Source organism: Equus caballus, chromosome 24 (genome assembly GCF_041296265.1).
Source record: "Equus caballus isolate H_3958 breed thoroughbred chromosome 24, TB-T2T, whole genome shotgun sequence".
NCBI lineage: Eukaryota > Metazoa > Chordata > Mammalia > Perissodactyla > Equidae > Equus > Equus caballus.
This window is the reverse complement of record NC_091707.1, coordinates 51,278,143-51,301,805: the sequence shown is the minus strand read 5'-3', so window position 1 is coordinate 51,301,805 and position 23,663 is coordinate 51,278,143. Positions and strand designations below refer to the sequence as shown.

The window sequence follows — 23,663 nt, the reverse complement described above, 5'->3', positions numbered from 1 at the left end:
CCTGGGGGGCAGCCCAATCCTGCAGCCACTCCTTCTGTGTTCTGGGGACTGCTCCGTCCCCCCGTGCCTTCAGGCTGGAGGGTAACAGCTCTGCCCTGTTACTAACCTGGGGCTACTGCACCGTTCTGTTTTGTCCCTAAACTGGCCCTGGCCTTTGAACCAGTTTCTTCCACACCCAGCTGGTGCTGTGGTTAGCTGGCTTATGCTCCCTGAGCCTGGAAGTTATCTAAAACTGATTCTTCCTCCTAGAGGGCGTTTTTGTGGGTTCTTCAGACACCCCATCCCACCCCAATGTGAAGAACCTCTTAACTCCAGTTCCCTGGACCAGAGCGCATGCATCTTCCTCTGGCTGTCCCCAGCCTCTGGTTTTGGCAGTCAACTCCACAGGGCTCCCTTTGTAGGGGTCCATTGCCCCTCCAGGTCGTCTTCTTGGGCACGATCAGAAATGGGCTCCCCCAGCTTTCTCACTCCAGGGCCGCTCACGCAGTCCTGGGGGAAACATGCTTGCTGGTCCTGACACTCTGAGTGCAGCCATCTCAACACAGCCCACTCCTTTGGCTTGTGCCAACTGTCGGTCTGCTCAACCCTTGCCCTCGAGACACCAGCTTCCAGCCTCCAGGAGACCCGCGTTACTCTGAGGCGTCTCTTGAAGCCCCTCTTTAGAAGTGACAAGGGAGACAATCTCTGCCCTCCAGGAGAGTGGGGCTCACCCCCCCCCCCCACCAAAGTTCTTTCCAAAGAAACACTCCCTGCAAACCCTCCCCCAAGCTCCATGCTTGACCCTTTTATACCCTCAGTGTGAGCAAGGGGCTATCTCAACACCCACTTTGACATCTAGTATCTGCTATATCTTGGTGCCTCAGGCAAAGCTATTAGACATCCCATGATGTCATTTCTGTGCAGCTATAGGCGAAAGCTGGAAATGGAAGCCTTGTAGCTTAGAAAGGATCAGAGCGAATGATGGAGATTTGAAAGATCTACCCATGGGATTGAGGGCAAGGGTACTTCATCCCCAGCTCCCTGTTTTCTCATCAATAGGACTTCAGAAGCACTTCCCGGCTGTGTGATTGCAATTCAACGAGGCAGTGAATTGCACGAAGCCACAGCAGGTCCTTGATCATAACAGCGAATCACCATCCCTGGTTATTCACTCATATGGAAACATTTAATTCTCACAACAAGGCCATGTAGCAGGCTCTATGGTTAACACACCCACCTCACAAGGAAGATCATAAAGCACAAAGCCTGAGCGACTTGCCAAGGTCTTCTGGCTGGTAAGTAGTGCAGGTTGATTTGAAGCTGGCGAGTTGAACTTTGGGACCTTGGTCTTAATCACTGTGCAGACCATCCTCTGCTAAGTTAGATCTTTCTGCCCCTTGAATTGAATTCGGCTGCCTTTGCCCCAGCCCTCCGTGCCGTGTAGTCTACACCCTGTTCCATCTTCATTGTAGTTTGACAAGTTACAGAGCCCTGTGGGGTTGATTGTGCCCAAAATTTGGAGTTATAGCCTGAGGATGGACATTTCGAGGAGTTTGCACAAATCTGGGTTTTGGAACAAATTCGGTTCTTTATATACCTGACAGTCTGTGTGCCAGACTTAGGAAGCCAATATATATTCTCCACTTGGACAAGGATTCTTAGAGCGTAAAACTGTTAACAAGGAAAACAAATTACTTGGCAGGAAAGAGCGCCACACATCCAAGTGACATCGGGAAAACGGGATGTGTCTTCTTCCCACCAGCTGGCAGCCACATCCTCTGCAAAAGTAGCCAGTCTGTAGCCCACAGCAGCCTGTAAGTTAAGAGCCGTGCCAGGCCTGGCCCGTCTACCTGGTGTCATCAGGGAGGTAGGTAGTTCTCATCTGGTCATGCCACCAACTCAGAGTGTGACTTTGGGCCAGTCACTTCCCCTGCCTGAGCCTGTCTCCCTAACTGGAAAAGAGCAGGGGTAGACCAGAGGATGCCGAAGGTCCCCCAGCCTATATATGATTGTTAATTCATGGGTCCATGCGTGCCAGACGGTGAGGGGTCCATGCTGAGGAAGGTCCGTAGGACACCAAGCAAAATGGAATTCAGCATTTTGTAATTAAAGGTGTTAAGTAAAGGATGGTTGGGGAGGGAAGGTAATGTTTGGGCTCCCAGGGTCTCAGAATAGGTTCTTATCTTTTCTTCCTCCCATTCTATTACACACAGACCCTGACAGAGTGTAGAAGAGATTCTGTGCTGCCGTCTTGCGTTGGCCCTTTTGATTCCTAGTGACAGGGAACATAAACTTTAAGTTCCCAGGACAGCCCAGGAAGGGAAGTGATGCACCTGGGCCTGAGTGACTCCTACTCATCTTTGTGTCTCACTGCATGTGGGCTTCACTCTCTGGGACCAGCTTCCCCCCACAGGCAGAAATCACTCGAGCAATGCAGAGTAGTGGTGAAGCATAGGGGCCCTCATGTCCTCTGCCCGGGCTCAGATTGCAGCTCTCCACTTTATTATATCTGTCCCTTTAGCAGCTCTGTTAACCTCCCCAAGCCTCAGTGTTCCCGTCTGTAAAATGTGGGTGATATTGGAACTACTTCAGAAAGTGTTGCAAAAGCTATTACTGTGTTTAGTAAATTCTAGATATGATGATGATGATGATGATTTTGTCCGCTGGCATCTCACAGCTGTGCCATTAAAAGGACTCATACTCTTCCTAATCTTTAGTTCTAATTGTCCCAGCTTGGGTCAGGTGACTACCCCTGGACCATTCAATGCTGGCCATGTGGGAGGTTACTCTGATTGACTTACTTATGAGCCAATCAAGATTAAGGGGGGGGGTACAGAGAGGTGGGATCTGGAAGAAGATGGAAGCTCCCGCTAGAATCACGTCAAATAAGAGAAGAGCATCAGGCAGAAAAACAAGCTGTGTTTTTGCAAACAAGACTGTAGATGTCCACTATAAGATCCAGTAGCAGATTCCCCGTGAACCAACAAAGCCAACACTTCGGGACCTCTTAGACCCGAAACAGGCCTGTTACAAGGCTCTGGGCAGGCTGCCAGCAATGTGTTCGCAGGGTCAGAAGATTTTGTAAAAATAGAATATTTTAACCATAATTGGCTGATACTGCTGTCTCTTTCCAATCTGATTTCGCCTGTCACACCTTCCTTTGTGTCAGGAGATGCTGGCTTGGCTGTGAGCATTTTTGGTATTTGGCTAAAGGGATGTTGAGTTAGGGACACATTTATTTTTGGTTTTGAGAAATAAATTTATGTCATTTGCAGTTACTTTCATAGATAGTTAAGCTATTACTAGCTCCCCCAGCGCAGGAAGAGCTTTCAGGAGAATTGCCAGGAGAATTTAACTGACTTAACTGGCATTATGACCAAAAGCCCAAGGCAGAGATGGATTCTTAATAACAATATGATCTGTGGCACCCGGCATCAGAAGTATGTGGTTAATGGAGGAGAAATTTTTTTTTGTTTGTTTTGAAATATACAAGAAGAAAGCTTTTCTGGAAAATTCTTTCAAGCTCTCAGAGTCTCTTAGTTGGACGGTTTTAAGCACACACGGCACCTCAGATTTTAGTCTGGGAGTAAATGAGAAGACCTGCCATTATAAACTGCGGAAGGCTTGCACTGTGGGTGGCGGCTTAAAGAGCCTAGAAAATATTCTCAAAGACTCAGAAGACACAAACGAGATGCAAAAACCTTATTAAAAATGTGGATTTGTAGTTTGCACTTTACATTCACATTTCCCTGATGATTAATAAAGTTTCATACAGTCATTGGTCATCTGTACATCTTCCTTTGTGAAATGTCTGTTCAAGTCTTTTGCTCATTTTTAAAAAATTGGATTGACTTTCTTTTTATTATTGAGCTGCCTAAGGTCTTTATATAGTCTAAATCCTTTGTCAGATAAATGTATCATGAATATTTTCTTCCAGTCTGTGTCTTGACTATTCATTTTCTAATGGCGTCTTTTGATGAATAAAAATTTTAAATTTTACGAAGTCTAATTTATCAATTTATTATTTTCTAATGAGTGCTTTCTGTGTCCCATCTGGGAAATCTTTGCTTATCCCGAGGTTGAGTAGATATTTCCTTGTGTTTTCTTACAGAAGCTTTATAGATTTAGCTTTTACATTGGTCTTTGACTCATGTCAAATTAATTTTGTATAATTTATCTAAGTGAGAGAATAAAAGTTCCGTTTTTTCCCCATACGGATGTTCAATTGATCAAACACTATTTGTTGAAAAAATTTTAATTTCCCCATTAAATTGCACTGGTACTTTTGTCAATAATCACTTGGCTTCTTAGGGGTGAGTTTATTTCTGGATTTTCTATTCTGTTCCATCGGTAACTTTGACATATCACAGCATCTTGTTAATTACAGGTTCAGAGTGAGTCTTGAAATTAAGTGGTGTAAATCCTCAAAATCTCTTCTTCTTTTAAAAAATTATTTTGGCTTTTATATGTCCTTTGAATTTCCATATAAATTTTGGGATCAGCTTGTCAGTTACCACCCAGAAAGGCTGTTGAAATTTGATAGGGATTGTATTGAATGCATAAGTCAAACTTAGGAAAAACTGAAATCTTAACAATATTAGTTTTTGAATCCATGAGCATGCAATATTTCTCCATTTATTGAGATCTTTAAAATGTCTCCTAACAAATATCCATAGTTCTGATGCACAGATCTTGCACATAACTTTGAATTTATTCTTAATCACTTCATATTTTTTGCATTGGTATTTTGCTCCCAATTTTAGGGGGAAAGCATTCAATTTTTCACCATTAGGCATGATTTTACCTTTTAGATATTTTTTAGCACACTGAGAAAGTTCCCTTATATTCCTAGTTTGCCAATAATTTTTTTTAATCAGTGGGTGTTGAATTTTGTCAAATGCTTTTCCTACATCTCTTGAGACGAGATAATCTTACGTTTTTCTTCCCTTACTCTGTTAATACGGTGACCTACATTGATTACCTTTCAAATGTTAAACCAACCTTGCATTTCTGGGATGAACCTCACTTTGTCATAGCATATTATTCTTTTTATATATTGCCAAATGTGAGTTGCTAATTTTAAAAGGATTTTCGTGTCTATGTCCATGAGAAATAATAATGTGTAGGGTTGTTGTTTTTTTAAATGTCTTCATCTGATTTTGGTATCAGGGAAAGGTTGGCCTCATATAATGAGTTGGGAAATGTTCCCACCTACCTTACGTTCTGAAAGTTTTTGCATAGTTTTGTTGTTTTTATTTCTTTATATCTTTGACAGAATTTATCAGAGAAGCTATCCAGGCCAGGAGTTTTCTTAGTGGGGAGGTTTCTAATTTCAAATTAAATTTCTTTAGTAGATATAAGACTTTTAGGCTTTTAAATTCCTTCTTGAGTCAGGTATGATAACCTGGGTCTCTTGGGGAATTTATCCATTTCATCTGAGTTGTTAAATTTCTTGACATGTTCTTGACAACTTCATAACACACTGTTATTACCATGTTAATGTCTCCAGGATAGTGATAACCCATCTTTCATTCCTGATACGGTAAATTGTCTTCTCTTTTTCTTCTCGATCAGTCTAACTAGAGATGTATAATTATTTTTGTAGAACCAGCTTTTAGTTTCGCTGACTTTGTCTCCTATTTTTTCTGTTCTCCATTTCATTGACTTTTGCTCTTATCTTATTATTTCCTTCTTTCTACTTACCTGAATTTTTAATTTGCTCTTCTCTTTCTAGCTTCTTAATGTGGAAGCTTAGATAATGTGAGAGCTTAGATTTTCTATAGAAGCTTATTTTGTATTTTCTGATGCAAATGATAAGGTTATATTTAATATCATTTCCATGTGTTTATGTCTAGCATATAAAATAAAATTTATTTTTGTATATTGACTTTATATTCCACAACCTTGTTAAATTCAGTCATTAGTTTTAGTAGTCATTTTGAAGATTCCTTAGGATTTTCTATGTACACAATAGTATTATCTGTGCATAAAGATGGCTTTACTTTTTCCAATCCAATCTTTATAATTTATATTTATTTTCCTTCCCTTACTGCACTGGCTGGGACCTCCAGCACAATGAGGAATACAAGTGGTGAGAGCAGATGTCCTTGGACGACTTCCAATCGTAGTGGAAACACAGTCCATCTTTTACCATTAAAGGATGGTTTTTATTAGATGTCCTCTTAGGTTAATGAATTTCCCTTTGTCTCTATTTTAATAAAATAGAAATAGGACTTTTTTAATGCCTTCTTTTGAAATGAGTATTTTTATGGTATTTTATTACATTTCACTTATTGGCTTTCTAATCTATATTGTCTTCAGAGAAAAATTTTTGTGGTTATTCTAGGAATTACAATCTTGTGTCTTTAACTTATCACAGGCGACCATGTATTGTTATTATATCACTTTACATATAATGCAAGAACCCTACGATAATATACTTCATTTAACCCCCACTTTCTTTTTTTTGTGAGGAAGATTTGCCCTGAGCTAACAGCCATTGCCAATCATCCTCTTTTTTTGCTTCAGGAAGATTATCCCTGAGCTAACATCTGTGCCAGTCTTCCTCTACTTTGTATGTGGGATGCCTCCACGGTGTGGCTGATGACGATGATTGGAGTAGGTCCACACCTGGGATCTGAACCTGCAAACGCCAGGCCACCAAAGCAGAGTGCACGGAACTTCAATCACAGGGCTGGCCCCCCCTCCCATTCTTTACGCAATAATTTTCATGCATTTTATTTCTACCTGTGTTATAATCATCTTACTATATTGTTATTATATTTGATTTAAATAGTCCATTATATTTTGAACAAATTAGGAAAGGAAAAGATGTTTTTGAACTTACTCCATACTTACTATTTCTAGAATTCTTTGTCCCTTCATGTGGGTCAGTTTCAAATTGGTATAATTTTCCTTCAGCCTGAAGGGTTTGTTTAACATTTTTTTGTGTCATGTAATTCTTCTGATAGAATTCTGGTGAATTCTCTCAGCTTTTGATCTTCTAAAAGTCTTGATTTTGTCTTCCTTTTTGAAGGATGTTTTTGCTTTACATAGAATACTAGGTTGTTGGGTTTTTTTCCTCTTTCAGCATTTTAAGGATATAATTCATTGTCTTCTATCTTTTATTCTTTTTTTTCCCCTGAGGAAGATTCACCCTGAGCTAATATCTGTTGCCAATCTTCCTCTTTTTTTACTTGAGGAAGATTTGTCCTGAGCCAACAACTATCCAATCTTCATCTATTTTGTGTGTGGATTGCCCCCACAGCATGGCCACTGACAAGTGGTGTAGGTCCACACCAGGAACCGAACCCAGGCTGCCGAAGCAGAGTGCACCAAACTTAACCACTGGGCCATGGGGCCAGCCCCTATCTTTTATTCTTTATCATGAGAAGTTCATGATATTTTTTATTACTGTTTCTTTGTAGGAATGTATGTGTTCTCCAACCCAAACCCTAGTTGCTTTTAAGATTTTTCTTTGTATCACTGGTTTTCAGCAATTTGATTATGATGACTCTTGTGTGGTTTTCTTTGTGCTTAATCTGCTTGGGATTTGTTGAGGTTTTTGGATCTCTGAGTCGGACATGTTTTATAAATGGGAAATATTTTTGGCATTATTTTTAAGAAATTTTCCTCTGTAACAATCTCTCTTTCCTCTCCTTCTGTTACCCCAATTACCTGTAGTTAGAATGCTTGATTTTGCATTGATGTTGACAGCGAGGCTCTGCCATTATTTCCTAGCCACTTTTCTCTTTATATTCCAGTTTGGATACTTTCTATTGCCCTGTTTTCAAGTTTAGTGATCTTTTCTTATATAGTGTCCAAACTGCTGTTAATTCTCTCTAATAAATTTTTTATTTCCAATATTGTATTTTTCAGTTGGTTCTTTTATATAACTTCTACTGCTCTACTGCGATGTCCTTATCTGTTCACTCATGATGTCCATCTTTTTCTTTAAATTCTTAAACATATTTACAACATCTGCTTTGAAGTCTTTTCCTGCTAATTCCAAACTCTCTGTTATCTCTGGGCCTTTTTTCTTTATTTTGGGGGTCATATTTTCTTGCTTTGCATTTGCAGCAATCTTCAATTGTATGTCAGAAATTGTGAATGCTACATTGTTGTGAGTCTGGATTTTATTGTCTTCCTTTACAAGGTGTTTTATTCTATCTGGCCATTAATTTCCAGACAGACCTGCATGATTTGTTTTTATAGACTTATTTTTAAGTTGTTTGGGGGTTAGAGCAGCCCTAATTCAATGATATGACTTTCAAGGGGCCTCAATTGAATGCCTGGAGCATTTAGAAAATTCTCTCTACTCTAGAACTCTAATTGGAACTCCTATAGGTTCCAGCTCTGTTGACATCCAGGGTCTCTGTTCGGGTCATAAATTCCCAATGGCTACTCTCTGTCAGGCATCAGAGAGTCTCACTTTTCTTTCGCTGACATATTATCTGGCAGAGACTTAAGGGGATAGCTATGTAGATTTCTGGATCTCTTTCACAGGGCAATTCCCTTTTCCTCAAATTCTGCACTGCAGATTCCAGGTACCTCAGCACTCCCAAATTCTGATTTCTGCCTCATCAACTCAGTGAGACTGCTGTACTCTGCTTCAGCTCTTCCTCCTACACGGTGATCCAGATAATTCCTACAGTCAGAAAGCCAGGGGGATCTTGGCGCGCATCTCATGTGTTTCTCTTCTCTCGGGGATCAAATTCCTGTGCTGCATATTGCCTAACGATGTGGAAAACAGTAGCTTCATATATTTTGTCTAGTTTTTAGTTTTGTCTTTTTTAAAATTGGCACCTGAGCTAACATCTGTTGCCAATTTTCTTCTTTATTTTCTTCTTCTCCCCAAAGCCCCCCAGTACATAGTTGTATATCCTAGCTGTAGGTCCTTCTAGCTGTGGCGTGTGGGATGCCACCTCAGCATGGCCTGATGAGTGCTGCTAGATCATCACCCAGGATCAGAACCAGTGAAACCCGGGCTGCCAAAGCAGAGTGCATGAACTTCATCACTCGGCCACGGGGCCGGCCTCCTAGTTTTTAGTTGTTTATGGCAAGAAGTCTGGTCTGGTATCTGGTATTTCCTTGGCCAGAAATAGAACACTGCTCATATTTTTAAAATCCAGTAATTTTTTGTGATATTTTCTGTTATGATAAATAAGGGTTTACTTTAGTGCCTAATTTTGCATTTGTAATTTTGTATTCTTTTTCTTAAGGAGGGCCCCAAATTGTAGACACTGTAGACCCCACAAAACTGAATCTGTCTCTTATAAGACTATTTTCTTGAGTGAAAATAAGAGTTTATTGCACAAACACAAAAAAGAGTTCCACAGAAACCCAAGGGGAGGAACGAGGGCACTGCTGGGTTCGGGAAAACTCAAACTTGGAAAAGTCAGGAACAGACGCTCCTCCCTGTCATGGTACATCCCCCTCGCTCTGCCTGTGTCAATCAGCTATTGCTGAAAAACAGCCATAGAGGCTCAGTGGAAGACAACAGTAACTATTTCTCATGCACACGTCTTCAGGCTGATGGGGGTGGCTCAGGCTGCAGGTGTGGGTTGGCTATGGGAACTGATCCTGGGGGCTCATTTTCAGATTCGGGTTGTAGTGCCAACAGATACCCAGAACGTATTCCCTCACGATTATGTCAGATGCTCAAGAGGGGAAAATTAAATGCAAAATCCCATCCCAAAGCTCTGCTTGCCTCATATCCACTAGCATTTCTTTAGCCAAAGCAAGCTATGTAGCCAAACCCAAAGTAATAAGCTGGGGAATTAATCATGGGAAGTGGGGACAGGGAGAAAAATATATGACTCTACCATATGGGAGTGAAGAATTAGAACCATTAATTCAGCCTACCACACGGTCTGTATGTTTCTTTCCCTCTCTGATCACTGTACTCAACACTTCAGGCTGTGCATGGCCCCCTAGATTTTCTCATCCCTCTGTATATCATGGAAACTCTCAATATATTTATCTTTCCGAGCTGGATCCTTCCCGGAAACTCCTATTTATATCTCTTGCAAATTGAATTGACCCAGTCCGTCTTTCTGAGCCAGGCTACATACAGCAAGGGTCCTTGGCCTGTCAATGAGAGGAAGCATGAGAGGTGGTGGGGGGTGATGGAGGTTGGGGCGTAGAGGTGGAGGATACAGCTAAGGATGGAGCATATTGACCCCTTCTAGGAAGCCTGGGGATAAGGTAACAGATGGAGGCAAAGGGATATTTAAAATATCTACTCATCTGTATGGCATGGGAACTAGGTAATGAGAAGGTGCTACCGACCAGTCAGAATGGGTGACAGCCCTAACAGACACACATCCACACAGGTGCCGACCCGCTGAAGACCAGCTCTGGAAGGAGGGCAGGAAACAAGAGGGAGGATCTAGGACGATAGTCTCAAATCATTTTGCATCCAAATTATTGGAGGCATAGTTAGAATTACAGGAAGCATAACTGAAGTATTTGTACTTTAAGGAGGAACAATAAATATTGGTGTGTTCTTATCCATCCCTGGAGATTCTATGCAGATATCACAGCCTCCTCTAAGGAAAGAGTGCTCAGACAAGTCGTTTGTCTCAAGACCACACAGCTAGTAAGCAGCTTCAACTCCTTACACTTTCCGATGTGAGATCATTTAGCAAGAGGGGTCTAGAATGCCATGCTGGAAGAGGTGGTTACTAAGACTGACTTCAAAGGAGCAGAATGCAGCCCTTTACTCCTGTATCTTAGGGAAATAATAACAATAACTCCCACTCAGTAAGCATTTTCTATGCACCAGGTACCATGCTAGGCACTGGATATGCATGATCTGTAAATCCTCATCAAATCTTTGCAAAGGAGCATCCTATTTTACAGATAGGAAAGCTGCGGCTCACAGAAATGATATACCTCGGAAAGATAAACGCTATCTACTGTAGGAGAGGAGCGGAGAACCAAGAGAGCTATGGCGACCTCTTCCAGCAGCCACGGCTATGGTTCTGTCTTCTCCTGGGAAAGGAAAGAGGCAGCGGAGGGCACATGAACACTGGCCTGAGAGTTCAGGAAGGATGTGCTAATTCCTGATCGAGACGGATGGTTGGCTCCTTCTGCTCCATCCACTTCACAAATACCCTTCTGAAGACCGTCTGGAACATGGGGGGTTAAAGTCCACAGTAAGTTCTATCTACACAGAGGACTTTTAAAATTTCCCATCTGCCGATTTTTCACGACACACAAACACCTTTGTCTTCCTAATAAGTATTTCTCTGTTCATTTCCTTTGTGGGTAGAAGACAGGGCCAAAATCTCAAATGACAGATGAAGAGCTCAATGTGCTCACATTTTAATATGTAGCTACTTCCAAGTGCCCGATATTTAGTTTTTCAGTTAAATAGACCTCTGCCACCATTCCAAGCAAAGCTACACATTGAATTTTGTTGGTAAAAGGACTTGGAAACATTATTGAATCTGATCCTTTTATCTTTATCATTATGCCTTAGTGGAAAAAAAATTTTTTAAACACATATTTTTAATTGCTGTTATTAACAGCTAATAGAAGCAGAGATTCCTTAGTTCCCAAAATATTACATAAACATATAATCTACACAGCTACACTGAGACCAGATTTATTAAATTCATGACAAGAAAATGAAGGCTCAGAGATATTGAGAGTCTGGTCCAAGATCGATGGTCAGTCAGTGGCAGAGTTGGTACTTGAATGCTGATTTTCTGGTTCCGACCCCATCCTCATTTCTGGATGACTTCCTGGTTGTCAGAAAAAACGAGGGGGTGGTCATTGGTGAGGAGTGAGTGACAGGCTTTCTTCATATGTTTATTGCTCAAATACCCACAGACAATGGAATTATCTACTGAGTTTTCTGAAGGAAAATGTGATAGCAAAGAATGATTGCCCAGCTTGGGAGGCTGAGCCAACATCAAACCAGAAGACCCCATTGAAGTTGAGTTCACACGTCTCTTTTGTACTGAGGCAGAGTCTCACAGCTTCAGAAGCCAAAGTTCTACAGCAGAGTCTTTGGAACTAAAGACACTAAAATGGATTCTTTAGAACTGAAGACAAAGTTACCAAGCAAAAAGTGTAGCCAACCTTGGTCAGGTAATGACCTCAGAGGTTGGGACAATAGGGACTTAGTCGGTGAGATGTGGGGTGGGTGGATGATGACGACAGGAGGGACAACCACATTGTGGTGTGTTGCCTGATTCCTGTTCTAGCAACTACAAATTCTCAGTCTCTTTGGGAACTGACCAAAGGATTAGGAGAGCTAACGATGTGTGCACTCCAGTGGAACCTACACGTTTATTCTGGAATATGCAGGTTTGTGTGGAAGTGCCTGAAGTTGACCTTTCCTGGGCTGGAGGTCCCAGAGACTCAGGGGCCTGTAGGCATCTCAGCAGCTTTGATTCGCATCTGGTCCACACCGATGGACCATCAGTCTGTGCGTTTGGCCTTTTATGATAGAAGTGGCTTCTTCCTGATTAAGAGAAAGATGTCAGCTTACAGGTAGGGGGTTTGAGGAGCAATCTTTGGATCTTGCCGGAATTAAGGCTGACTCACCTCTGCTTGTTCTAACTTTTATTCCTTTAGTTCCAATGAGGCAGACACTAGTTAAACAAAGATGTTCCTTTTATTTTTTACTAACCACAATGCTTAGGGCGATTCAGCTGTTACTCCATGGCTTTCTGCCCACGGCTGCCACTGTCTGGACAGGACGTTGAGTTGTGCTGTCCTCTCAGTGATTAGGGACAGGTGACAGAGCTGAATGTTCAGGCTTTGAAGTCTCTACATACCTGGCAAGCTGCTGCCTGGGTAGGGAAGTGTGCCGACCCTTCATCGCCTTGCCGTGGAGACATCCAACCATGACTCTTATCTTATTCTGCCAAAGCGTCCCCATTATGCTTTAGCAGAAATGGAGATGGTAAATAACTCATCCCACTTAAGGAAGAGGCTCATAGGGGAAAATTTACAGATATTATGTGATCTTATTTCTCAGGGCAATACGTAGCCCTTCTTCTGTGAAAAGTAGAGAGTTTTGTGTAACTTGTTTACGAACAACAGAGAGTATTAACAATCTGTTCATCCCATCTGCTTCCCTTGAGAGGGAAGAATCACCACATAGTGATGTCACAGGGCCTCCCAGCCCGCAGGGGGATCTTTCTGGGGGTGGCTCGTAATAGAAGTCCCGCCATACAGGGAGGTGGAGGCCACAGGGTCTTCTAGGAGAGCTCTCGCAGGAGAGGAGTCAGGAATGTGGCCTCTGGAACTTTCTCTTCCCAGTGCGTGGCATTATCATAGCCAGTCTGGGCTCCTGAAGTAGCCATTAGCAAAGTGCTTAAATGGCCAATGGGATTGTCTCTGTGGAGAACAATGAAACAAGGAGGCAGGCGGGCTTAGTCTTGGGTGGGATGGTCTGCAGGCAGCTGGTGGGCAAAGGGAGCCCTGAGCCTAAGTGGTGAGGGGAACATTCAAAGGACAGGAAAGTGAGCTGAAGCCCTGGTGCTTAGGGGAGAGAGCAGGGGAGAAGGTGGAGGGAGGGAAGGAGGGAGAGAGGGAGGAAGGGAGACAGCGAAGGAGGGAGAGTAGGGAGAGATGGGGGAGGGGAGACTTACTCTAACTAAAGGATGCCTGTGATTTTGCCATCCAGCGATGTACACAGCGGCACCTGAGAGAGCCCACCTGTCCTCCCAGGCATTCTGCTGGGAGCTGTATCTGCTTTCTCGTCTGACTTTCATAATGACCTGCGATCCAGCTGCTACTAGCAGTTTTTTATAGGTGAGGGAACCTGGGTAAAAAGAAATGAAGTGATCTGTCCAAGACCAGCACAACTGCCAGAGTCCCGGGGGGCCTCAGAATCAGGCTCCCAGCTCAGGGGGTCATCCTGGGCTCCAACCGTATCAACACCTCCATATATGCCTGATCATCTGGGAGGCAGTAAAAAGACCCCAGGCCAGGCTCTGCTGCAGAGCTATTCAGCAGAAGCCTGGTGGGGAGAGGCCTGAGAACGTGTGTTTTTAATAAGCATCCAGGCGATTCCTACCATCAGTGTAGTCAGGGAAACAGTGACTCACCAGCATGCCGTCCTTGAAGCTTGTTGTAAGGGCTACCGCCTCAGACCATTCTAAGGGGTCATGGGGAAGGTAAGGGCAAGGCTTGCGATGCTTTAAAGAGCAAAGCTGAGTGGTTCACGGCAGACGCTGACAGTAACCTGAAGGTCCAGCAGTAAGAGAATGGGGAAACACGTGATGTCTACACAACAGACATTACAAGCGGTTTGCAAAATAGAGTCATTGATATGGAAGCACATTCACGACTGTTAATGAAAAAAATGTCTGGAAGCAATGTTCACCGCATGGCATCATTTGTGCAAATTATAATATTCAATCTACTGTTCACAGGGAAATGTCTGGATGGCCAGTCATGGATGGCCGTCTAGAATGTCTTTGGGCCCAGCAAGTAACAGAAACGAGGGAAGCTGTCCACTGTAACGGGGGACGTGGGGACTATGACCTATAAAGAATATGCTCTGTCTGAAGGCAACAGAATTTTACAATTTGAAGGAGAATGGTCTGAGCAAACAGATAGGCAGGGCACCTGGTCCATAATTTATACACTAAATGTTAACAGTGGTTGCAGCTTGTGGTGATATTCGGAGATTTTTCTTTAGTTGTACTGAATTTTGAAAAATTGTAATTCTTTTCAACTGTGACAAGGCATGTGTGATTTATGAAAAGATAAGTCAGAATAAAAGAATAGGCCTGAGTGGCTGTGCCAATCGGTCCCCTTTTGCTGTGGGCGTAAAAAGGCCTCTCTCTGCTTCTGTGCAAAGCTGCGCTCTGGGGGTAGGCTGCCACCTTCCTGAGGATAACACAGGGGCAGAGCTCAGGATTCTCTGAGAAGCCATTTGCTTTGCTTAGAAATCACAGAAATAGGCAATGAGAAAGGCTTGTGGGCCAGCTCCCAATAACCAAAAACCTTTAAAATAAAAAAATCTCCATAAACCTTCTTTTCCCAGGCTTCCCTTGAGACGTCAGCACACCCGAGCTGTGTGACTCTGGGACTTGATCCCGTCTGGGCCTCAGTTTGCTTATGGGTTAAAAAAAGAAAAAAATCTTAGGGAGAGGGTCACTCTGCCCTGCCCCTCCCCAATCTTGCAGAATCCGTGAGACCCGAAGCCCCTCCTCTCCCATCACAGGGTCCGGGTCCCTCACACTGCACTCGAAAGTCTTTGAGGCATTCTCCCCCGCCATGGAACCTCAGGCCCCCGGGGCTCTATATGGGAGCTTAAATGTCACTCTTTGGCTGCAAAGGGGAAGGCAGCCTGCCTGGAACCCAGGTCTGACTCCTCACCAATGACTTCACGGTCCTGGGGCCTCTGTTAACACCACTCAGCTTGCCAGGTTGCACTTTCTGCGTCAGTTCAATGAGGTAGAAATACCTACCTGATGGGGTTTGGGGGCTATTATTACCCCCCATTTACAGGGGGGAAAAGAGAGGCTGACAGAGCTGGTGTGAACCGCCCATGGTCACCCAAATCATAAGAGGCAGAAATGGGATCCAGGCCCAGCCAATTTCTCACCATCAGCAAGCACCTTGCAGCTCCCGACCTCCAGGCCACACTGCCATGCATGCCTGGCCCTCCCCTGCCAGGACCCAGGCTCTCTGAGTTTTTTCCCAGGGTAGAGGTGAAGGCATCCATTCAGCCATGCTCTCGGGCCACCTGTACTGTGATCAGGGAGAGGCAGGGTTGGTAGGAAGCTGTGTGCTGCGAGACAGAACTAGCCAGATGGCGCCAGCGGAGCTCAAACCCATAGCCTGGGCCCCGCAAGATGCTGACGGCACGTGCATGTGGAGCCAGAAGGTCTGATTCTGCTGGTTTCAGGCTGTGCGACCTTGGGAAAGTCAATGAGCCTTTTCCTTCATCTTGCAAAATGGGGATAAGCACACACATCTCCTGGGGTCGTTGTGAGGGTCTGTAGGAAGGGTGGGACATGCTGGGTAAAGTATAGAGGCCTGGCATTGTTTCGGTTATTGCTGCTGTTGGCCGGGCTCGGCTCAGTACACTGAGACTCTGAAGACCCAGGGCCACCGGCAGCCTCTCCCCTCCACATCCCCACAAGACGCCTTCAGATCCTGGGGGAAGCCGTGAGTTGCCCAGTGTGCGTGCTTGGGTGCTGCTAAATTAGGAGGGAAATAAGACAAGGCGTCTCAGAGTCACGGGACAGAGGGCTGCCGCTCTGGGTGGCAGTCACTGAATGGGCAGCTTGATTTCCAGGCTGTGGATTAGGACAATCTAGAAGAACCATCGGGGAGCCGTTCAAGGGTTGGAAAGGCCGTTTTTCCCTTCGATAAATTTCAAATTAGTATACTTGAAAAATCACTGGGGCTTCTACAGTCTAAACAAAATGGTTTGGGTTTAACAGAATCACACTCAGTTTGATGATTTTTGTTGTTGAGGAAGATTGGCCCTGAGCTAACACCTGCGCCCATCTTTCTCCACGTTATGCGTGGGACGCCTGCCACAGCATGGCTGATGCGTGATAGAGGTCTGTACCTGGGATCCCAACCCGCGAACCCGGGCTGCCAAAGCAGAGCTCGCCGATTAACCCCTCGGCCATACGGATAGGCAAAGGAATGACACTGAAAATTTTAAATACTGCAATGTTGGGGTTAAAAAAAAAGGACAACAATAGTGTTTTTCATTGCACCTTTATTGTTTACTCTGTTTACTGTTCAGAATTTTCATACAGTCTTTCTAGAACCACACAGAGCCTGTGAGACAGCTGCCTCCCCCGACATTCCATTTTCTCTCTAACCGCCTCCTCTCGTCCCTGGTCCTTATCTGTATGCTATTCTGCCAGCGGTCAAGGAGTTCCCAGGGGGTGCTTATTATTATGGGGGTGCAGAGGGAGGGATACTGAGCTGGCCCTCAGCAAAGCCATTGGGTTTCTGTCCTGACCCCCAGGACCGTTTCCTGTGAAGTCACCCCTTCTCTTCCCAGCAGCCTCCAGGCCCTCAATGGGCGAGGAAATCAGGCAGATGAGGGGTTAGAGTCCCGACTCACCACGTGATCCCAGGGAAGATTCCTGATCTCGCTGAGTCCTACTTTCTTCTTCTACAACGTGGGGAACAGAATCCCTATCCCACAAGGTTACTGCAAGAATTTAATGACTTTAGGAATACAGTGTGTGGCACAGCGCCTGGCACACAGGATGCCCTAAATGGACACCAACCTCCTTCCTTTGGGTGGGGAAGAGAACACATCTGATGAATCAATGTCAGAGCCAGGTGCTCAGGGGCATTTGCTTTATAAAAGAGGCTGGAAACCATAGAAGAGCCCATGAAATGACTCTCTAATGGTGAAATTTCAGACACCACAACATGAGGAGGGAGAGATCAAGGGGCAGAGACCTCCTGGACATCATTCGAATCCAACCAGGCAGGTCACTGCTTCTGTTGCCCACGGGCAAGGCTGGTGCTGGCAGAAGGAATTCTGACCCTCTTTTTAAGGCCTTGCCGCTGCAGCCAGCAAAGGCCTGTCTCCGGAAGCCAGGAGAACAGGGCAAACTCAGATTTATTCCACCATCCCAGCCCGGGAGGAAGCAGCTGCATGTGGGTGTAAACCAGGAACTTTAGGAAGTGCAGCGATCCCTTAGGGCCATCACCCCGTCCCCTTCCAGTGCCCCTGAAAAGTCACCCGTCACGGGGGTGTCCTTGCAGCTTGAAACGCCCAGGTGAGCTCAAACAGTGGGGAGTCCGTGTCATTTACACCCCCCCAGGGAGCCCAGGCGGCTCGCTCAGGAAGGAATTATGCATCTAACGCTGAGCTTCCCCCCCGTACAAGGCCATTAAAATCAAAATCTGATCGCCAAATGGTCACAAGAATGAAGTAATATGCTGCGGAGAAGAAGCGGAATATTCCATCCCGTAGCGGATCTGCAAACTTAGCTGCGCTCCTCCTCAATGACAGTCCTTTTTAGATTATTTTAAAGCTGATCTGTCACTCAGACCTTGTTCATGCATAAATCTCAGTAAGGGTACGGTGCATCTAAGGTCCACATGCCCACGATCGTTTTATATCTCCGATATTACAACAAAAAGCCGCTCGACGGACAATCTTAAAACATGCACCAACCAAGAGCATGGCTGGTATTATGGAAAAATGTCCTCCAGACCAAAGAGAGGGGGAGAGAAGGCCAAAGGCTAAAGATGAGAGAAACAGGATTAGAATGACGACACAACAGAACATCGGCAGTCTAGAGGGCAGAGCAGTGAAAGCAAGGAAGCTCTATGTATCTGGGAGCATCTCTCCAAATATTTGGTTCATGCTAAAAAATAGAGCACATTTATTAAAAATATATATTTATAAACCTTGATATGAACAGATACACATGTCAAGCCAATGAAAAAAGAAAAATAAGTTATCTCCCCGGTATCAAATAGTTAGACACTTTTGATGAATGGGATGTCTGTCAAAGGACCGCCCCTGCGGTTTCTCGTCCTGGACAGCTCATCGAGTCAAGATGAAACGCGCGTCCTGGGAGACACACCGACGAGCGGAGTCTGCCCTGTTCCTCTCTTTGAATACGTGATGTCGTCAGCGACCAGGCATCTTGAACGTCTGCACCCATGCGCTCTCCGACGGCAGCCAAGGCTGGTCTTCCGAGCGTTCTCTCGGGCCCTCTGCCGAAGACGCTGAGCTCCTCGTTGCGTGGATGAGTTCTGTTGGGTTCATTGTGCTTTAGTGTCGGCTCCTTGTAGCAGGATCGGTTGATTTTTGTGACCTTTGATAAAGTTCAAAGGTGCCTTTGATCGAGCAGCGTGGGTAGGTCAAGCTCGCTTGTTCACACAGTGTCTGCTTACCGATCTGTCGACACACAGGACTCCCGTCTTGGCCATCCCGAGGCCTCTGCGGACCCGCTGGGCCGTTCACAGAGTGGTGTATATGTACACAAATATGATCACGATTAGGTTCAGGATGGTCCCGATGATGCCCAGCATCGCCAAGACACTCTCCTCTTTGCTCTCTTTTTCTTGGCCTCCTCTGTCTTCGTCATTTCCACTCGTGATTACCATCTTGGTTGCAAATGTCTTTATCTTCCTCCCCAGGCTAACCTGTAATTAGAAAGAGACAGCACAGAAGATGACTGTTTGGAAGTGCTGTCTCCCCAGCCAGGGAGATCTGGAGGGCCAGGTGACTTCCTGCCTGGGGACTAGATCAGGTGGGAGAAAAAATCCACCCACGGATCCAATGGGACACACGGCTCTTGGCCGTGGGGAAATGGCAGAGCATGACTGTCCTGACACTGGCCTGGGCACCACTCACTCTATTAAGCATGTTTTATCCCTTTTCCTAGAAGCAGAAATGCAGGCTGCTTTAGAGCAATCCAACTAAAACATGTGCGCTTTCCCCCCGCGGCGGGAATGTTACACACATTCAAGTCCTGAGTCACACCCAAGAAACGTGCTGCCCTGAGCTTGCCCGGAGCATGCGGGAGGGAGTGGCCGTTGCCCCGTTCTGAGCGCCGGCTGTGATGTGCGCAGGGGCGGACAGACGGGATGTGGGAAAGGCGATTTACTGAGACCAGAGAGGATGGCAAGGGGATGAGGGGAACAGCACGAGAAACTCGCATAACCTCTAGCAGGATATAAATTGGTAATCATTCTGGAAAGTTCCCTGGCATCACCTAGAAAAGTGAAGAGACACATGTTCCAGAGCTGGGCTGGACACCTGCTCTCTGAGCTGTACATCCTAGAGAAATCCCCACACCCGGGCACCTGGAGATGCGGGCAGGAACGCTCCCACGAGCTTCGCGTGTGGCAGCAGAGGACTGGGAGCCAGCAGAACACGTGCCCGAGGTGGGGCAGATGGACACGTCCTTACGATGGAATTTCATATGACAGTGGAATGAACGAAATGAGGCTCCACCTGACACCGTGGTTGAAGCCCCAATACTTACCGTGGAGTGACAAAGCACGTGCACAGTGGGTCCAGGGTGAGTCCACTGGAGAGACATACTTTGGTTTTCATAAAAAGCAAGAGAGTGATCAGCACAGAATTCAGCAGAGTGGCTCCCTCCAGGCGAGGGCAGAGAGGGAGGCCATCTGGGAGGGGCACTAAAGGCCTTCAACGTCGGCTCATTTTGCATGTGTCAAGCGGGGTGGGGGGGGTACCTGGGTGCCCATTTTTCTCCTCATCCTTTAAGCAGTACGCGGTTGTTTCAGCAGTTCTTTTGCATGTATGATACATTCTGCAATAACCAAGATCATTTCTTATTCTCTACGACAATGCACATGGCCATCCAGGGGCCCAGCGGGCAGCTGAAGCCTTGCTTTCCACTGATTACTAATCCAAACCATATGCAAAAAATGACCGATATGCGGTGATGGCGGCAGCCTGTCAACTTGACGGGATGTGCTGTGGGCCAGACCAGGGCCCCCAGCCGCATTTCTTCCAGTAGAGAGTTGCACTTTAGAGCCAGAAGGCTTTTCATGCACCAGAGCTGTGATGGTTAATTGAGTTATGAGGTGCCCAGACGTTTGGTCAAACATGATCCCGGGTGTGTCTATGAGGGTGCTGCTGGATGAGATGAACATCTGAATTGGTAGACTGAGTAAGGCAGATGGCCCTTCCCTAATGTGGGTGGGCCTTGTCTAATCAGTGGAAGGCCTGAATAGTGAAAAAGGTCTGAGTAAGGGGAAGTTTCTCTGGCCTGACGTCCTTTGAGCTGGGACATGAGCTTTCTCCTGTCCCTCGGATTTAAACTGAAACATCAGCTCTTCCTGGGTCTTGAGCCTGCTGGCCTCCATACTGAAACTAAACCATCGGCTCTCTGGAGCCTGCTAGTTGCTGACTCACCCTGCAGATCTTGAGACTTGCCAGCCTCCACGATGACATGAGCCAATTTCTCATAATAAATCTCTTTGTCTGTCCATCTATTATCTATCTGCCTACCTACCTACCTACCTACCTATCTATCTATGTACCTACCTACCTATCTATCTATCCATCCAGCCATCTGTCCATCCATCCATCTATCTATCTATCTATGTACCTACCTACCTATCTATCCATCCATTCATCTATCCACCCACCCACCCTTCTATCTATCTATCCATCCATCCATCTACCTATCTATCTATCTATCTATCTACCTATCTATCTACCTATCTATCCAGCTATCCATCCATCCATCCATCTATCCATCTGTCCATCTACTCATCTATCTATCCATCTACCTGTCTACCGATCTATCTCTTATTGGTTCTGTTTCTCTGGAGAACTCTGACTACACACGGTCAAAGGATTTCTCAAGGAAGCTCTCCAGGAAGGATCATAAACAGGAATCCAGGAAGGTGGGGAGTGTGGCTGCAGAGTGAAGTGTCTGCACGCCTCCCTCTGTGGGCACAGGAACCCCGAAAGGGCTGGGTCAGACACTGTGGATCGAGTCCAGACTTCGAAAACAGTACATGCAAATAGCTGTCTCTGTGAAGGAGAGACAGACAATCGCTGAAGACTGGGGGAATTAATGCAACATGAACGGGTGCACAAAGGAACGAATGAGTATCTTCGAGCGAAGCTTGATTTCCTTCACAAATTTGGTTCACTAGACAGGCTTAGAGCAGGTCTCTACCCCCACAGCTCACCAGATAGAGCTTCTAGGTAGATCTGATTGGTTTTGTTTCTTTTTTCCCTAGTTCAACCTTTGACGATGTATATACACACACAGAAAAGTGCACACTTGAAGTGTACAGCTTGATACATGCTCACCTCTGTTTAGCTAGCACAAAGATCAAGAAACAGAATCTTCCAGCCCCTCAAAAGGCCCCCATGGTGCCCCATGCCTCTCACTACCCCTTTCTCTCCTCTCCCCGAAGACCACTATCCTGACTTCTAACACCCCGGGTTAGTTTTGCCCATTTGTGAATTTTATTTAACTAGAATCATACAGCAAGTCCTCTTTCGAGTCTAGCTGTTTCCCCCAAAATTATGTTGGAGACATTCACCCACATTGCTGCGTGTAGCTGTGGCTCATTCACGCTCATTGTGAATAGTATCCCTTTATAGAAACAGACCCACAATTTATGCCTCTATGTTAGTGCTGATGGGCATTTGGGTTGCTTCCAGTTTGAGGCCATTATGCTGCTCTGAACATTCTCGTACATGTCTGTTGGCAAACATACATATGCATTTTCCCCAATGATTTACATGAAATTTTTCAACATATAGCAAAGTTGAAAAAAACTTTATGGTGAGTACCCACACCCTCACCATCGAAATTTCACCAACACGTTACTATACTTACTTTATTGGATATCTATCCATGGGTCTATCCGTCCATCTTCTTTTTTGGGCACATTTCAAAGTAAACCGCAAATATTATTACACTTCCCCTTAAATACTGCAGCATGCATGTATTAACTAGAGTTCTATATTTGCTTGCAATAGTTTCTTTTGATGAAAAATTTATACGAGTGCAATTTCCTAATGGCTGCACACACCCAGGAGAGGAATTGCTGGGGTATAGGGTATGCCTGTGTTCGGCTTCAGCAGATATTGCTGAACAGTTTTTCAGAGCGGTTGTGTCCGCTTGCTTGTTTGTGAGTGCTAGACCAATCCCTTCTTTTATTTTGGTGACCCCATGGCCCGGCCTTTGCACGAGAAGGTACTATAGACACCCACTCTCTTCTCTGCTCTGGACAGACACCAGGTATCTCTTTAACAGGTCTCTTGTGTCTGGTAGTCTCCATAGCTAGACTTCCAGCCTTGGGGGCAAGCTGTTGAATCTCCGCCTCCAGGCACAGCGCCTGGCAGGGACCAGGTCCCTAGGAAAAGTGTGCTGGACGAAGGGGTGGGTGCTGCCGAGGGATCTGGCATCCGCCCATCTTTGCAGGGCAGGGAATAGATTGCCAAGGTCCGTCTAAAGAGACACAATTAGTGCTGCCCTTAAAACCAAAGACCCATCATCGCAGTCACTCAGGCAAAACCAAGCGCCTGTCACAGAGGTGCCGGGTTTCAGGGCTTAATTTAGCTTAGCCTCTTCCCTGAGTTAACCCAAGAGGACTCTGACTCAGGAAGAAGCGGAGGGGAAGAATCAGGTCGACCATGTTTACTTTCTGAGGACGCTGCACGAACGAAGGGCCCAGAGGAGCCCAGTTCCGACTCACAGAAGAGTTGAACCCCAAAAGTCTGTTTCTCAGGTGCTGGAGTCATCAGCCTGCACTTCCCCCTGGAAACCATGCTGGGAGTGCAGCCGGATTCCCAAGGGAGCTACCGAGGGCTTCCTAGGAAAGAAGTGGGTGGAACACTGTCTTCTTGGTGGAGGGTGTGAAGGGTGAAGGACGGTGGAGGAGAAGGAAAGAGGCGGGCGATCAGCCTGGAGACCAGAGCAGTAAAGGAGATGAGAGGGGAAATAACACAGAAAGCAAAGGCTGGGCCAGGCCTTCCAAGCCTGCTGCACGGGCATGAATTCATTCATTCACTCATCATTCGCTCATTCCTTCCTGCCAGGAGTTGGGTGGGTGGGGGGGTGACTGTTAATGGGGACGGCGTTTCTTTTGGGGTGATAAAAACATTCTAAACTTAGATTTTGGTGATGGTTGCATGGCTCTGTGAATGTACTAGAACTATTAAATTGTACACCTTAAATAGGTGAGTTTTGCGGTTTGTTATAAACACACAATAA

General features: G+C 45.4%; 1 protein-coding gene across 3 annotated transcripts in view; it reads right to left on the bottom strand.

Annotated features, from left to right (window-relative positions):
• Positions 1-16,670: 16,670 nt before the first annotated feature.
• TUNAR (transmembrane neural differentiation associated intracellular calcium regulator) overlaps positions 16,671-23,663 on the bottom strand; it is a 46,767-nt gene continuing 39,774 nt past the window's right edge. For 2 of the 3 annotated variants that reach the window (XM_070249168.1, XM_070249170.1), the window contains one exon: positions 16,671-19,092. In XM_070249168.1, coding sequence (XP_070105269.1) covers positions 18,907-19,092 — 186 coding nt within the window. In that variant the 3' untranslated portion in view covers positions 16,671-18,906. Of the gene's footprint in view, positions 19,093-19,937; positions 20,219-23,663 lie in introns of those variants that run through there. The other variant, XM_070249169.1, reaches the window with a different exon arrangement.